General features: G+C 33.8%; 1 protein-coding gene and 1 pseudogene across 3 annotated transcripts; both read left to right on the top strand.

Annotated features, from left to right (window-relative positions):
• The first annotated feature begins 1,532 nt into the window (after nucleotides 1-1,532).
• On the top strand, nucleotides 1,533-9,801 carry LOC105117886 (uncharacterized; annotated as a pseudogene).
• Nucleotides 9,802-10,755: 954 nt separating this feature from the next.
• On the top strand, nucleotides 10,756-17,682 carry LOC105117887 ((S)-coclaurine N-methyltransferase-like). 3 transcript variants are annotated; one of them, XM_011015687.1, is made up of 15 exons: nucleotides 10,756-10,996; nucleotides 11,624-11,797; nucleotides 14,927-15,029; nucleotides 15,143-15,238; nucleotides 15,325-15,380; nucleotides 15,454-15,577; nucleotides 15,757-15,819; nucleotides 15,944-16,003; nucleotides 16,099-16,260; nucleotides 16,380-16,453; nucleotides 16,533-16,626; nucleotides 16,786-16,922; nucleotides 17,026-17,106; nucleotides 17,185-17,290; nucleotides 17,452-17,682. In XM_011015687.1, exons 2-15 carry the CDS (start codon nucleotides 11,655-11,657, stop codon nucleotides 17,533-17,535), a joined length of 1,383 nt encoding a protein of 460 aa, XP_011013989.1. In that variant the 5' UTR covers nucleotides 10,756-10,996; nucleotides 11,624-11,654; the 3' UTR covers nucleotides 17,536-17,682. The 3 variants fall into 3 exon arrangements, with proteins under 3 accessions (XP_011013989.1, XP_011013990.1, XP_011013987.1); XM_011015688.1 differs by having other exon boundaries at nucleotides 10,756-10,998; nucleotides 11,642-11,797; XM_011015685.1 differs by lacking the exon at nucleotides 10,756-10,996 and having other exon boundaries at nucleotides 11,292-11,797.
• The last annotated feature ends 279 nt before the right edge of the window (nucleotides 17,683-17,961 follow it).

Raw genomic sequence — 17,961 nt, 5'->3', positions numbered from 1 at the left:
CTTTATCACGTTAAAAAGGAAAGAAAATAATGATTAAAAAATATGCATGAACTCGAGATCACTCCAGTGCTTGTTCGACTACATGGAGCTACCTATAACTGTTTTCTTCTGAAAAGATAAATAGAAATTCGGTTGATAAATACAAAGAACAATATTTTTAATGTGTTACATTCTTTTCCGTGGCCTCTAGGCACAATGGAATTATACTTTTCCGTTGAGTATTGAGTAGTGACGCGGACGCCTGTGAAGCATCGCAATTGTTCTCAAGGGAAACTCTTTCAAGTTATATATATATATATAATCGCTATTCTATTTTTTATTTATTCTGATAACATGTTATGAGATCTATAGAGTTATGGAAGATTAGAAAGGTTATTTTTCTTGGTACCACCCTGTTGGATGCATTAAATGCAATAAAATAGTGCTTAATTATTATTTTGGAGATAGAGTTTCTATTTTCTGTTGTGAAAATATAAATAATTATTGTAAAACCATATCAAAAACAAATTTATTTTATGTTTTTGTTTTTTCATCTCCTCAACTTGACATTTATTATCTTTATCTTTTCTATCAGCAACTAAACGGGTAGTCTTTTTTTCGTGGCTGACTTGTCTGGCTACAATAATAATAATTGTGTCTAACAAGGTTGTTGGAAAACTCTGGACATACATGTAATGAAAACATAGCAACTATAATAATAATTATATTAAAACACTTCTAAAACTCTGAAATTTTATTTCATCATGAAAGCTTCTAAAGTGAGTGGTGCTTTACTCGCTAGCTTTTGAACACGATTATAACCTTTTTTTCATACTTGAAGACTTATGACTTAACCCCTTGATTTTTATTGATTGTTGTAATGGTAAGAAACATGTTGGCCTTTTCTTGGTCCGCAATCTTCCATTTTTAAATTCTTACAGGAAAAACCTATATTCAAAGCTTAGATAAAACAAAACCATAGGGTTAAAGTACATGTATTAAATCGTGAAAAATTAATGGCATGTTTAGTGATCAAATGTATATTCTAATTGACAATATAATGAGATGATTCATCACATTCCTTTGTTTGGTTGTAAGAACTTTTAATGATACAATGGAGGTCTTAATAAAGTTTCATTTTTAATCCTTGTAGTTCTCAAAAAATAGTCTTTATATTTTATTTTTATTTCTAATTTAGGCCTTATTTGAAATTTATTATCCTTAAACAAATACAACTTAGTTCTTACTTGCTAGCTAAGCTAGACAAGAGTTCTAATTATAGGAAAATATATCTTGTTAAATAATAGTATCCATGATAACAGTATCTCTTTGTCAATAGCTATAACTCAACTGTTATTAGTTTTTCTTCTTCCATTGAGAGGTCTTGAGTTAAAGCCTCTTTTATAATAATAAAATAAATAAATAAATTGGAATCTCATTATAATAATATATGACGTGAATTTGTCCTAGCTAACCAAAGCTTGGCAAATTGGTCATGTGTAAATGAGGTTGTAGGTTTTGTCACAAACTTGCGAGTAGGATTAATTGACTTGGAAAGATATTGGGATCACGAACAGGTAACGTGTCCAAATATGATGGAGTTCTTTGAGAACCTTGGGATAGACATGGAGTTATCAGATGTGTCGTTCTCAGTGAGCTTAGACCAAGGCAAGGGTTATGAATGGGGAAGCAGAAATGGGTTTTCAGGTTTGTTTGCTCAGAAGAAGAATGCGTTAAATCCGTACTTTTGGAAAATGCTTCGAGAAATTGTCAAGTTTAAGGATGATGTGCTCAGGTGAGCCATTCTCTTTTCACACACACACACACACACACACACACACACACACACACACACACACACACACACATAAAGAGTGCTTAAGACATTAAACTTAGACCGCATGTGGTACTTGTATTTATTTTTGGAGCTGAGAATTAGCTGCTTACATCAAACTTACAAGGCATGTTGTTAATTAGGATTCAGGATGTGCAATCACCATACATTCAATAAAATTTGTTGTATGTGCATTCGCCATACATGCATTTGATTTTCAGGGACTTATCGGGTTTTTGATCTTCTAGACTTTTGTTGTTTGGGCATACAGATAGTTGGCAGTGTGTGATTTCATGAGTTTTGACCTGAGAATTTGACTCTGTTCAAGGATAGACAAGCCTTTTAAGGCACTGATTAATGCCTCACGGTAATTCTAATGTTCTCTCAGTGGGAATGGCACCTAATTTAATTTTTGTTTTTTATTGCAGTTATCTTGAGGTTCTTGAGAATAACCCAGTTGTTGATAGGAATGAAACCTTAGGGCAATTCGTCAAGTCAGGAGGCTACTCTGAATTATTTCAGAAGGCTTATCTTGTGAGATCTCTAGAACATTTATCGGTCCCATTTTCTCAACCGTCTGATTAGATTCTACCTTCGATCAGTTCAGTTACTTAATGACATAAATAACGTTGCTTTTCTTAGGTTCCTGTTTGTGGTTCTATATGGTCCTGCCCTTCAGAAGGAGTCATGAACTTTTCAGCTTTCTCTGTACTCTCATTTTTCCGTAATCATCATTTACTTCAGGTAAGTGTTCTTTCTGAAAGAAGTGTAATGCATCAATTTAACCAATAAGTGATGCCAATATGTGCATGAATTGTTTCAAGTAAATTGCAATCATTGTCATCCAGCCATTTCTATGTCCACCATTGAACAGAGTTCTTTTGGCACTACGTAAGCAAACCTTTTGTTTTTGTCTGTTACTGGAGTTCTAGGCAAATAGATGTATCGGATTTCTCATTGAATGCTCTTTCATACTATACAGCTCTTTGGTCGGCCTCCGTGGCTCAGAGTAAAACGGCAATCTCGTTCTTATGTCAACAAGGTGCTCAATTGTTGCTTTTACAGTGCATCATATTATTTCTTAGCAGTGTCTGAGTAGTCGTTTAAAGTTAATGGGTTTTAGTTTTGAGCTGAAATGGCATGCTTCTTACGTTTAATATTCATTCAATGTGCCAAAAAATCAGGTCAGAGAAAAGCTGGAAAGTTGGGGTTGCCAAATACGAACTGGTTGTGAGGTACAGGCTGTTTCAACTACAGATGAGGGTAAGCAGTAACATTAATTTAGCGGAAAATTCAAGGCGCCAGATTTTGTTTAGCATAAAATGATGATTTATGCTTGATGATGTGAGGTATTTTAAAAGCAGAAGTTCATTGTATGTACAACTTCTGCAGAAGCAAAGAAAAACTTGAAATAAAGTTAAAAGAAGGAAAATGAACTGAAAAATCCTAAATAACTGATGAGCAATACTTTTCTCTAGTAACTCTAATGGTAACATGAGAAGTATTTTAGCAGGTTGTGCAGTACTCTGCAGAGATGGCTCGCTAGAAATGTACAGTGGGTGCATAATGGCTGTCCATGCCCCAGATGCTCTGGGAATATTAGGGGAGCAAGCAACATTTGATGAGACGAGAATACTTGGTGCTTTCCAATATATGTATAGGTATTTATTTTTATTGTTTTCCACTTTTCATTTATAATGTCAGGACTCAAGAATAAATGAACGAGCACTTCTTAACTTTTTGTAGTTGAAGTTTAACAAAAACTAACTGTTGAAAAGTTGATGTAATTGTAAACTCATTTATTTCACTTGCTCAAGATTTCCAATCATTCCACAATTTCTATTGGCAGCGAAATCTTCCTTCACCGTGATAAAAAATTTATGCCCCAAAACTCAGCAGCATGGTGTGCTTGGAATTTCTTGGGAAGTACAGAGAATAAAGCCTGTCTGACATATTGGCTGAATGTGCTTCAGGTCTCAGAATTTATCTGTCAGATTTGAAAAGAACAAGAAATTAGCCCAATGTCCCACTATCTAATTCTTTTTTTGAAATGTTGTCCCATGCTGCAGAATATTGATGAAACAGGTCTACCTTTTCTTGTGACGCTTAATCCAGATAATGCACCAGATCATACCTTACTCAAGTGGTCGACTGGTCATCCAGTTCCATCTGTAGCTGCAACAAAAGCTTCGCTTGAACTTGAGCATATTCAAGGCAAGAGGAGAATTTGGTTTGGTGGAGCCTACCAGGGTAAGTCTTTTGCTCGTGAAGAAGAAAGGACACTAGTACAGATACAATGTTTGCTTCTTCTATCAGATGAATTTTTATATATTCTGCATTACTTTTTCTTTCCAGATGCACTCATGATTCAAAACATGATTTCACTTGGTGCTATCCAGATAAAAATAGAACTTTAAGGGGCTATGTTATTTTTTTGTAATCTTGTAGGCTGCAAGTGAAATGTGTTTCGTAAGAAAATAAGAAAAGTGAAATAATGTCTCGGTATAAGATAGAAGGTTGAAGACTCTAGCAATTATTGATGACCTTAGATAATCTGGCAAATACTTCAATCAACTGCTGGTGGCTTTGCTAACATTAATTTGTGGCAAACTTGTAATACCAGTTTTTTATTTGATGTGGGGAGATGAACTTATTTGCTACACTCCTTTTTTTTTCTTTCCAGATCTAGAAGGAGAGATTCTTTTGAAGTTTCCCTAATAATTCATTTCTTTTTTTGTTCAGTCTTCAGAGACACTGCAACTTTTCAGATTTTAGATTACTGGATTAGCTTGATACTTGATCAACTGACCTGTCAGTGTTGCATTTTCAGGTTATGGCTTCCATGAAGATCGACTAAAGGTAGACATAATTAAGTAGAGATCCACTATGTTTGTAGTGAAAATTCAATTTCTCTTTGTTGCATTTTTGGTCAGTTTCCACATTTCTTTTTGTTGGGAAGGTATAAAATATTGAAATGTTTTCTAGTTCTAGAGTACAAAGGAATCGACCGCTGATACATTTCTGCTATGAAATTCTGTTAACCAACCTATGTTCTCTGAACTCTTTGTGGAAATGTCGTCTTCAACTCTTGCAATGAAAATACCTTCTTTTTTATATGATTTGAAAAATTGAGTTCAAAATGTATCCTTCAACAGGCAACAAATTAGCATGCAAACTTGCTTATGAATTACTGTTGTTCTCTTTTCTGAAACATGCTTTTGGTACTTGAAATTGAAAATCAAACAGGGCCTTGTTTTCTTGTCTCCATGAATTCATTAAGTATCCAGTGTTCTTTTCATGATATCATGAAGTTGGTGTTCTGCCATGGACAAGTGAGGGATATCAGTTCTTTGTATTGGTGCCGATACAAGAAAATGAAATTATTTGTCTCTCTATTACACTTTGCAGTCTGGCATGGTTGCTGCACATGGTTTGCTTGGAAAAAGTTGTGACATTCTGAGGAATCCAAAACATATGGTACCTTCTATGTTAGAAACTGGGGCGCGCCTTTTTGTTACTAGATTTCTTGGACATCATATCTCTACTGGCTGTTTAACGTGAGTTCACTTATCAAGATAATTGCATTCCCTTCTTATGATGTTTTTCTTTCTAGCATTTTGCTGTTAGGAAAACATGCATACAGTCTGCTCTTTCTTTTATATTCATAAGGTCACCCCTTCTTATCCAAGACCACATGTAGGTTGTATAATGGTTATCATCTTTCACTTGGATGCTGGACTGCAAGAGCATTGGAGGTTTAGTAGCTGAGGTGTTTTCTTCACTTCATGGGAATGGGTTCATGTAAACATGTAGCCATTTAGTGAATGTTCATTTCCTTTTGTAATTATTCTTCTGTCGTGGGTGGATGATGCAGAATGTGGGCTTTCTGTAGATTCAGCTCCTCTATTGTCTTTTCAGAACAAAATCTCGTGTTGCAACATTACTATCTTTGTTACCTGTCCAAATTGTTTAACTTGATTCTCATTTCTTCAATAAGCTTGTGTTTTCAGTCTCGAATATTACTGCCATTGACAGCCCATACTAGATTTTCCTCTCTTTTTTTAATCAATATATGGTGATTTGACAGTTTGCTGGAGGATGGAGGCACAGTTTTCTCCTTTGAGGGAACTTCTAAAAAATGTTCTCTGAAAACTGTTTTGAAGGTTCACAATCCGTAGTTTTACTGGAAGGTATGTACTCCAATGTAGTTTTGCTTTTGAGTGAGTCGCATGCCACCTTGAGTTCAAAATTAGGAAAAGTTTTAACTGAATGTCGTGACAAAAAGCAGAAGGTATTTTAAAATTTAGAATAATTTAGTGCCTAGTTGAAAACTTTCACTACAACTAATGAGCCCAAGAAAATTTTCTCAGATAATGACACAGGCCGATTTAGGCCTCGCAGATGCATATATCAATGGTGATTTTTCCTTTGTTGACAAAGATGAAGGTCTTATAAACCTTTTCATGGTGAGATAACTGATATAAGCTATCTCTTGTGGATGGACTTCCAAAAATTTTCTTTGCTAATAATTTATATTGCAGATTCTCATTGTAAATAGAGATGCTGATAATTCTACATCCAAGTTGAACAAGAAAAGGTGTGTTGTGACTGGTAACTCCAAGAATATGATATTAAAAGAGATTGAATCTTATATCTTATTTCATCAAGTATTCCCCCCCTGTTTGTCTCAGGGGCTGGTGGACACCATTATTATTCACAGCTGGTATTGCATCTGCAAAATTTTTCATTCAGCATGTTTCAAGGAAAAATACTCTTACACAAGTTCGCAGAAATATCTCTCGTCATTATGACCTGGTATGGGATGGTTGAACTGGCACTAACTCCAAAAATTCAGTTTTCTTAGAGTGGCTAACATTATGCTTAAACATCTCTTTCTATGCCGTTTTGGATTTTTCTCTAATGTCTTCTTACGTGTAATGGAAGGAAAAGAAAATAGGCCACGGCTGCTTGCAAGGCTCAATGGAAAAATTATTTAATCTTTGAGATGGAGATGAGGGTGCAAAGATTTGAACACCGAACCCTTTCTTTCAGATGGTTCCAGTTCATACCATTTAAACTGTCACATCTTGCTAAATTTAAGCCTTTTAGAGTGGAGGCCTAACATTTCTTTCAATGTCATTCTTGCTATACCTTTAATGGAGATACCAAAGTCAATTCCTCATCTCATTAGTGCATTTTGGAAATATCTGAAAACAAGAGTGAGAAAAGCTACCAAATAACTTCTAAGATTCTATGTAATCTTACATATGTGAACCAGTAAAGTAATGGACTTGCCAAAGCATTCACATGAAAGCATTGCCAAAGTTTTAGTTTCTAAGGTTCATCTTGAATCTTGTCAAAGTAAGAACTCTTCTAAATCTTGTGTCAGATCATAACGATGAGACAGTGCTGCTTCTACTCTAACAAATATTCACAGGGGCTACAATTTCAGAATTCTAAATTAGTGACCTCGTCAGCTTTTTCCCATATTGAAGTGTTGTGAGGGTACTTGGTTTCATTATTTTTCCACACGTTCAGTTTTGTTGTGGCCTTAAACTGTTTTGGTTGTGAAAGAAGTAATTAAGTGTGATTTATGACTAGAAGCTTACATCCCTTTCTGGTTGTGTCTCCAGAGTAATGAACTTTTTGCTCTGTTCTTGGATGAAACAATGACATACTCCTGCGCGCTATTTAAGGTTGGAAGCCCTGCATATTGATGATTTCATTTAAAATAATGCATGAAAAAAACAATATAATCCTTGGCATGCTATGTTTAACTGATGATATATTCATATTCCTGTGTTGTTTTAAAAGAAAGAAGAAGAAGACTTGAAATCCGCACAGATTCGAAAAATATCCCTTCTAATCGAAAAGGTAAGCCTGTTAATTATTCTTGGACAGCTTGACCAAGGTTGCTTGATACTAATGTCCACTTTTATGTGCTTGCATTTGACAATCTAGGCTAGAGTCAATAAAGACCATGAAGTTCTTGAGATTGGTTGTGGCTGGGGAACCTTAGCTATTGAAGTTGTCCAACGAACTGGATGTAGATATACTGGCATCACTCTATCTGAGGAGCAACTAAAATATGCAGAATTGAAAGTGAAGGAAGCGGGCCTCCAGGTATGAAGTAGAAATTTAAAAGGACTTCTGCAATTCTGATATCGCCCAGATTTTCCTACTTTTTTCATTTTGCAGTCTTCACATGCAAATGGATGTAAAAAGCTTGTCCAACATAATTAAAGATCTTATTATATAGCAAGCAAGGATAAAGTTGGCAGTGTTGTTCTGACTTAACTGTCAAGGAGATAGGGTTTTGTAGCAGTGGATTTCTTTTTCTCTGTATTAAAGCAGAACATGGTTGTTTCTGAAATCAAGTAACTTGTTTTAACGTTAACCATGTTACCAGGACAGTATAAAATTTCACCTCTGTGATTATCGCCAATTGCCCAAGACCCACAAATACGACAGGATAATATCATGGTGAGTTCTTTCACCACCATTTTACATTCTGATCTTAGAATGTTGTACTAATACCATTGCTTTGATGCCCTTCTCTTTGCACTTGTCCAGTGAAATGATAGAAGCTGTTGGCCACGAATACATGGAAGAGTTTTTTGGTTGCTGCGAATCAGTATTGGCCGAAAATGGGCTTTTTGTCCTACAGGTAATGAAAATATGGGAAAAAAATAGTTTTGCATATTTGTGCACATTTCAATTGTAAAGTAATGGGTTTGATGGCATAAATCAGTGCTTAATTGCCAGTTTCTGTAGCAGTTTGGCCAATGCACATTACTCTATGTTTTAGTTGACACCGAGGCCTAAGGGGGCTAATGGTTTTCTAACATATTTTTGTAGTTCATATCAATCCCGGAAGAAAGATATGACTTGTACAGGCAGAGTTCAGATTTTATTAAGGAATATATATTTCCTGGTGGATGCTTGCCTTCATTAACCAAGATAACATCAGCCATGGCCTCTTCATCAAGACTCTGGTAGAGGCCATCACCAGTTTTAGCTGAATTTTGCTGCTGATGTTTTGCTCTTTCTTCAAACTACTTTTCTGCAAAATGAATTTAATTTGTGTTTGTGTAGTGTGGAGCACGTGGAAAATATCGGAATTCAGTACTATCAAACACTTAGATACTGGAGAAAAAACTTCTTGGAGAATCAGAGGTAAAAATCACTTCAGAATTTTTCACATTATTTTGTAACTTGTGGGGTCAGCTTCACCATGTGCAACAATTATTTTGAGTACCAGGTTGACTGTTACTGGATGCCTGATGATTCATGATGACAAATGTCAAATTATTTGACTACAATGAGATTACATGATTACTTGCTAGATCCTTGTTGATCACATTACATTTTAAAACTAGCTGCTAGGCAGTGATCTTCATGAATAATGCTTGACACAATTCACTTTGCCCCAGAGAAAAGAAAATACTTGGATTTAGAATAATGAAAATATTTGACATAATAATGCTTGACACAATTCACTCACTATTACTTGGTTGATCTAACTATGACGTTTGCAATATCTGACACCGGAAGTTTATGAAAAATATGATCTTTAATGTCTTTTTACTGATAACCATGGTGGCTAATTGTAGAATAACTATAATTTTTAGAATTAAACAGACTATTTTATGGTGGGCAGAGAAATTCTTTCCCTGGGATTCAATGAAAAGTTCATTCGAACATGGGAGTATTATTTTGACTATTGTGCAGCTGGTTTCAAGACACACACACTTGGAAATTATCAGGTACATCTCAAGATTGCAAAATTGCTTCTCAATGCTCTCTGTAAATACGTGTCAATCAATCTCTCATTAAACTTCTTTGAAACATATCATGCATGCTCTAAATATCAATACGCAGAAAAAAAAGTGTGTTTAGTCTTGGATCATGGAGGTAAGCAAGAATACTTGCTTAGCTTCTATTAGAAAATCCAGGCCTGATCAGTAAAATCTTGATAATCTATATCACATAACAACTTACATGAATATATTCAATGATAGGTAATTTTCTGGTGAATTATTTATGTACTAATTTAATTGGTCCGAAATTACATATGGCTTTATTAAAATCCTGTCCTTGAGCTTCTGAAAAAAGAAATTCGATTTCCTCTGTAATGTAGGTTGTATTTTCACGTCCTGGAAATGTTGCTGCACTAAGCAATCCATACAGAGGTTTCCCGTCAGCATATTGATCCTTCTCTCTGAAGGAAGACAGCACCATCACATGGAAGCCAGTCCAAGCATTAATTTCTCTGTTTTACTGTACTTTTTTATCAAGTCATGTTGATCATTTGTTGTCGGTGATAAAATCTTGCACCAAATTCGAAGCTTTAAATTATTGCTTTGTCTGTTCTGTTCTGTTGTCAGTGATCGAATTATTGCTTGGCCTGGCAAGTGGCAACTATAATTGTTTTATTATTTGAGGTGACCGAGAATCTTGCCTTTTGATTTGGGAAAAAGATTTGCTACGTGGCACAAATTTAGGATACAATTTCGATTCGGTTTTCAAATAAAGAATTTTGCTCTTGCTCTTGCTCTTGCTCGGTGCTGAAGTGATTGATGATTATAATAATAGTAATAATAATGGTAATAATAATAATAATAATAATTTGGAAGAAAAACTTCATGTGTGCCCCTGTAAATTTATCAATATTACACTTCTATCTAATATTTTTATAGTTTCCAAAAGTTTGGTATTTTTTTCTATCCATCAAATAGCCACCGTTTTATTTTGTTTCTTGATTTTATTTCAGGTTTATGAATGTTTATGTGAGAGATTATAGCATGTTTGTAGATTTAAGAGGGAAAAGGGGAGAGAGAAGAAAAAGGATGAAAAAGTGAGCTTTCTGTAATAGTTGAAGAGTGAAATTGAAACTTATTAGAAACTATAGGGGAGCTAATGGGAAAGTTTAGGCTATGAGGATAGAAGTGAAGCATTGATCAATCTATGAGGGCAAAAACGACGTACAGCTTAATCTTGATCTCCTGTAACATGTACTGACATGTTTTTGCTTTATTACTCGACAAGTCGATAACGTATTTTACCAGATCAATGAAAATGATTAATTCCTAGCAGCTAAAACCCTTGTCTATCTACCTGTCTAGCCATTCTTTGATCGACCTCTCCAGCTGCTTTTATTCCCAAAGTTTTGCTGCAATTATCAGGTATGTATGTATGTTCTTGTTTCTTTTTGTATCCAATGAACATAGAAATGCTCACATACACACGCTTGGAGTTGGCTAATCCTCCCCAAAGAAAAAGGAAAGGAAAAAAAATCAAAGATCTTCTATATATATATATATATATGCAGGTATTTTCTTTTGCTCAGCTTCCATAATATCCATCATGGATTTTGTTTTTGGAATTAATAATCGTCATCAGAGATCTTACTTTACCTTTGATACGTGTGTTAAGGTGGCTAGACCTTTTTATAAAATTCTGCCTGTATAGAAAGCTATGTATGTTTAGCTGGAAACCCAAAAAATGTTGCAGACATGGTGAATTAAAATACTTAATTCATGGATGTATAATATTGTATAAACAAGTTCATGAGTCGTGCTAGATTAGAATCTCTTAATTAAGAAATCAATACCCTATATATAAATAATTTAATTAATGAAAAAGAGAAAATCCTGGATATTTAGCTGGCCGTCTGGCTACAAAACCATGAAGTTGTTAGCTGGCCGTCGAGCTGCTCCTATATAACAGCATCGTTAGCCTTCTTGAACTTGATCATCGTGAGGAGTAGAGAAATTCATCATGTTGATTTGTAGATCATATAAAGCTCGAGGTTTAATTCTCTCGCAGTCTTGTAGCATCAATGGCCGCTGCACATTGTTCCTCTGGAGAGACTGGTGCTGCTCTGATCCATGGAAAACAAATGGCACCTTCTCGGTTAGAAGCTTGGGCTCGTCTTTTTGTTAATAAATTTCTTGGAAGTCATATCTCCTCTGACCGTTTAATGTAAGTTCACTAGCGAAAATGATCATTTTTTTATATTAGTTTACAAGTTTTTCGAAAATGAATAAATATAATTGTCAAGAAATTAGAAAAACCAATTAAACTAAGGGGGTGTTTAATTTATATATTTTCTCATTACTAATGTATATTGAAATCATTTATATGGAGAAGAAATATAATGAAATAATCATCATTACTTTTAGTTTTTTTTTTTTTAATTTAGATGATAGCATGTACTGATTAAATTGAGAAAAAATACAAGCTCATTATAAGAATTCGAAGGCAATAAAAAACGCACAAATAAAGCTCTTGTTTCTAATATAATAATACTGAAAAAACAAAAGAAGTCGAGAAGAGAATGGAATCATATATCAGAATCTTTTTTTTTTTAAAATATCAAAGCAATTTTTTTTTATGAAAAAACATATCAAAGTAATTTAATAAGAGAGAACGTTGAAGCTTACTTCTTGTTATCCATTTTTGGAGGCCCTCACACAAAAAAAGAAAGAAAAAGAGAAAATACAAACTAATAATAAAAATTGTAGGAAGAAAAAAAATATTAGTAAGAAGAGGATACCAGAACGCCAAGAAAATGACTAAATATTATAAATATTAAAATTTGATAATATATTTTTAGCTGATGAGAACTTTGTTAGCAGAGAAAATTTAATTTAGAAAAAAGAAATTCAAAATTAGATGTTTAAAAACCCAATTGGATTTTTTTTGAAAGTTTAATTGAATTTTTAAGGGTTTAATTGTAAAAAAATTAAAATTTTAAGTCAATTTGGGCTTTAACGGAAAGAAATTAAAGTTTAGGGGTCGAATTATAATTTTTAAGAGTTAATTTAATCAAATCAAGGGTTTAATTGCACAAATATTAAAGTTTGATGGACAATTAGAGACTTGATTGGAGAAATTCAAAACTAAGGACCAAACTGGAAAAGGTGCGCGAATATATGGGCTAAAATTGATCAGATTAGAGACTAAATTGAAAAAATTAAAAGTTTGTTGATCAATTAAGGGAATTGAAAATCAAGGATCAAAGTGAAAAGATGGTCAACTTTAGGGTTGACATTTGAATTTGACAGGGATGCAATTGAATTGATTTTTAAAATTAAAATATCAATTGAGGATTTGATTGAACAAATCAAATATTGAGGATAAATTTCAAAACAAAGACCTTTTAACACCATTTTTTAAAATGAAACAAGGTGTTTTATATAATACGACGCTGTTTCATTTACTATTATAAAAAAAAGATAGACGAAACGATGTCGTTTTGATGACATTATTTGCCATCTTCTTCCCCTAGATGCACTGCAAGCAGGGGAATAAAGTTTTTCTTTCCATCCATTGTAGCGTCTTTCCCTTCCACATGTCTGAAACACTGACATAACCCACACCCTCTTAGGGCCTACCACTATAATAATAATAAAAAAACAGAGGGGACAAGCCCTGCGCTCCCCCCCTTTATAAATACCCCTCACCTTATAAAGACCCCCTCTTTAGAAGGCGGGGGGACGACAAAAAGGGAAAAAAAACCCACACAGAAATAAAAAGAAAAAAACAAAATAAAAGCAAAAAAAAGAGAGAGGAAAAAATCAAAGAAAAAAGAAAAAAGAAAGGAAAGGAAGGGAAGAAACAAAAAAGAAAGAAAGAAGAAAGGAACAAAATCAAAGAGAAATAAGAAAAAAGAAGAGAAAGATAAACTCCTCAACCTCTCACCATTTTCTTCTCTCTGTCAGCTTCTTTGCTACTTCTAGAACCACCACAAATTTGCCTCATTACAACCATAATGTCGTCGTGAGTCACTGCCATGTCAGCTTTCCCCTCTCCTTCTCCCTTTATCTCCACTATTTTGCTAGTGAACAGTGGAGAGTTAGAATAGAGTATGTTGGGTTGAATTTAACCCAACCCCTATTTTAGGCCAATCTCGGTCCATTTTATTTTAGGCTGAATCTTGGCCAAACTAGGATGAGCTCAGCCTACATCACTGGGTTGGGCTTATCCCAATATATTTTATTATATAATTATAATATTATATTATATTATATATTAAACAAAAAAAGCAACAAAAAATTTCAAAAATCCTTTTAAAAAATTTGTGATTTTCTCATGAATTTTCTATCATTTTCTTTTAATATTGATTTGTATTTTTATACTGTAAAGATATAAATTCCATATTAAAGTACCTAGTTTTCTCGAAAATGTTGAAAAAAAATATATATAGAAAAAAAAATATTGTTTTCATGCATACCATCAAGTCAATCAAAAATATAAAAAAATATTCATATTGTATTTTCATACAATAAAAATTCAATTTTTTTTTTTGTATTAACATGCGTTTTGAGCTTTTAATAACCAGTTTATTAAAGCTATAAGAACTAGTGCTAAATTTCAAAAATACTAAAAAAAGCTATTTTTTTTCTTTTAGTATTTAGGATTACAAACTTATGATGTATTTTTAATATTAAAAAGGTATTTGTTTTATATATATATTTTGGACATTAGAATGACTAAGTTTTTTTACTTGATAATATAAGAATGTTCTTATTAAGGAAGTCTTTTCTTAAACTTTAAATAGATCAACAATTATAAAACACAATAATACTTTAGTTATATCAAATAATTAAACAATGTAGCTTGCCTCATGTAAGGTATATTAGTAGTGCCAATACTTTTTTTTTTATATAATTAGTTTTTATGCTCAATCTCTAAGACCAGTTAGAATTTTTAGTGATCAAAATATTAGACGACAACTTTTATTTTTCTTTTCTACTAATAAAAAACAAGAATTACTTGTCTTTTTTTTCTCTTCTCAATTCATAAAGATAATCACTACAACGCCGCATCGCTTGCAACATTACCTTCTTAAGATAAGTATTAGTTGGAAGATATAATGAAAGCAACTAACTAATTCATTTATCACAAAGAAAATTCTAATTAATTAATTAGATAGATCTTATCCCTTCATTTATCTTATACATATAAGGAGTAAATTGAGGGTCGTCCAATCCCAATTTGTCTACCACCCAATTGGGTTTTTTTTTTTGTCTGTTTTAATGATACTTTTTACCTTCGAGGGAACTAACTCGAATTTAATGTCATTTGATTTGGACTGTGCTGTCACAGCGTAGAGGAGGAAGGGGGTGCAACTTTCACCTTCGAGGGAACTAGTAAAAAATGTTCTCTAGAAGTTGTTCTCAAAGTTCACAATCCTCAGTTTTACTGGAAGGTACGTTCTGCTTGTGGGTCTCCTTCTCGCTCAGCTAAGATTAAAAGCAACAATATTGTTGCAATGCACGAAATTCTCAACATTTCATTACAATCATTAGAAAACGTTGTCAGGTAACGACGCGGGCTGACATAGGCCTTGCAGATGCTTATATTGATGGAGATTTTTCTTTTGCTGACAAAGACCAATGTCTTCTAGATCTTTTCATGGTGAGATAGATCATGTTTTTGTAACATATAGTGCTTTTCATTTCGGTTTTAACATCATTAATTTTTTCTTAAAATTTATATTTTAGGTTCTGATTGCGAACAGAGATGCAAACAAATCTATCTCCAAGGCGAATAAGAAAAGGTATGTGATTTTGCTTCTTTTTATTCCTTTGATCCTATTGGATCATCTAATATTCATCTGTGGTTAAGTATAGGGGTTGGTGGACACCATCGTTATTTACAGCAGGTATTGCTTCCGCAAAGTTTTTCCTTCAGCATGTTCTGAGGCAAAATACTCTTACACAAGCTCGCAGGAACATCTCTCGTCATTATGACCTGGTATGGGATCATAACTTGTTAATTCTTTTGTTTAATAACGTCCACGCTGTAGGGGAAATAGATTGTGTGGAAATTGTGTGGAAATGCATGTACTAGCTAGTGCCATGTTCAGAATTCTGATGTTAGTGAAGGATCTTTCAGTTAGGCTTACATCTCTTCCTTTCATTTCGTTCTTCTAGAGTAACGAAGTTTTTTCTCTGTTCCTGGGAGAAACAATGGCATACTCGTCTGCAATATTTAAGGTCAGAAACCCAACCTTCCAATGTTTTTATTTTATTTTATTTGATGCAAAACAGGAATCTCATCCACTATGTGCCAAGGCTTTAACTTTTGATTATTTTATTTGCATGCGATGTTACATTATAGACTGAAGATGAAGACTTGAATACAGCTCAGTTGAGGAAAATCTCTGTTCTGATTGAAAAAGTGAGTGTAATATACAATCTCTTAACTGTTTCACCAGATTTTTAACAAATTTTAATTGATATACATACTATCATGTATTTTTTTAACCAATATAGGCAAGAATCGATAAGAAGCATGAAATTCTTGACATTGGTTGTGGCTGGGGAACTTTTGCTATTGAAGTTGTCAAACAAACAGGATGCAAATACACGGGTCTCACTCTATCTGTGGAGCAACTGAAATATGCAGAAATGAAAGTCAAGGAAGCTGGTCTGCAGGTATCTATGGGATGATAATTGATATATATAGCATCTTCTTGTGTCTGAATTGTTGTTCAGACTGATTTTCTTAAGACAAATATCTTCATTTTGAAGCTTATAACCTATTCTTTTACCAGGATAATATCAAACTTCTCCTCTGTGATTATCGTGAATTGCCTAAAGGCTATAAATACGATAGAATCGTATCTTGGTAAGATGCGTCTTCGCTAAATATATACCTATCATATCCCACCCAGACAGATGTCGTAAATTTTGATCTATTTTCCTAGTGAAATGATAGAGCATGTGGGTCATGAATACATGGAGGATTTTTTTAGTAGCTGCGAATCAGCATTGGCAGAAGATGGGCTTCTTGTTCTACAGGTATGACGAAAAAGGGAAGGAACCTCTCATTGTCTGAGTTGCAGTGCTGAGAGAAATGTGTTTGATTACTACATTTTCAACATTTAGCCTAGATAACTCCTTATCATCTTTACCATTCTACTTATTGCTAACCAGTAAAAATGGTTTGTTTTTCCTCAGTTCATATCAATAGCAGACGAGCGTTATGATGAGTACAGGCGAAGTTCTGATTTTATCAAGGAATATATTTTTCCCGGTGGATGTTTGCCTTCATTAAGTAGGATAACATCAGCCATGGGTGTTGCATCAAGACTCTGGTATGAGTTGTTTGTTTTGTTACACGGTACTTTAAAGCTTTGTTCTTACTTTTAGTTTGTCTGAATATTCTGTAATATACTAACACAAGTTTTGTTTGTGCAGCGTGGAGCATGTGGAAAATATAGGAAGTCATTACTATCATACGTTAAGAAGGTGGAGGAAAAATTTCTTGGAAAACAAGAGGTAGATATAATCATTTGATTTTTCTGTTCTCTGCAGAGTATGATGCCAGTAATAAACTTTTGTCATTCTTTTTCTTAGCAAAATTCTTGCCATGGGATTCGATGAAAAGTTCATCAGGACATGGGAGTATTACTTTGACTACTGCGCTGCTGGTTTCAAATCGTATACCCTTGGGGATTACCAGGTAAGTGCAGAATTGCATTCATCCCTTTCCGTCGAAAAGCTCATGAATAGCTTTCGGAGATGTAGGGACTATTTTGTATACAACATTAGAATCAATATTATATATAAAATTTAAAGATGCTCTACTCCCATATTAATGTTTTAACTTGTATGAAACTGCAGGTTGTATTTTCACGTCCTGGCAATGTTGTGGCATTAGGCAATCCATACAAAGGTTTTCCATCGGCATATCACCACCTTCTGTAGAAGAGAGACCGTTCTATGATATAAGCCGCCTCGAACTGTAGCTACTTACTTATTTCTTTAATTTCCAAGTTTGTTGTGTTGCAATAAAACTTTCTTGATTAGCTACAATGAATTGGCCGTTAGACAAAGAAATTGAGAACGTGAAAATGGTTTGGAAAATTAATTTTTTAAGACAGACATGTCATGATGTTCAAATTCAGACATCTCATTCAACCCAGAATGTGCAAATTTAGACATCCCTGTAACCGTATGGTGCGCTCTTGTACACCTATAATGTTCAAAAATCTCCATAAATTTATTGTGCAAGAATCTTATTCGTTTTGATAAAGCAATCTGGTTATGTCTTGAGACTATCATCTATAAATTTTATATAGCAGTTTTGGATATTTTGTTAGTGATTTCAGATAATCCTTCTAATTTTACAGC

This window comes from Populus euphratica, unplaced genomic scaffold, assembly GCF_000495115.2.
Source record: "Populus euphratica unplaced genomic scaffold, PopEup_1.0 scaffold1588.1, whole genome shotgun sequence".
NCBI lineage: Eukaryota > Viridiplantae > Streptophyta > Magnoliopsida > Malpighiales > Salicaceae > Populus > Populus euphratica.
The sequence above is the reverse complement of the archived record's forward strand: the minus strand, read 5'-3'. Positions and strand labels throughout refer to the sequence as shown.

Coding starts and splice junctions, on each gene's coding strand:
- LOC105117887 (XM_011015687.1), top strand. CDS start 11,655: ATGGCCGCTGCACATTGTTCCTCTGGAGAGACTGGTGCTGCTCTGATC. Junction 16,261..16,379: donor TCAAGGAAGCTGGTCTGCAG/GTATCTATGGGA, acceptor TTCTTTTACCAG/GATAATATCAAACTTCTCCT. Junction 16,454..16,532: donor TACGATAGAATCGTATCTTG/GTAAGATGCGTC, acceptor CTATTTTCCTAG/TGAAATGATAGAGCATGTGG.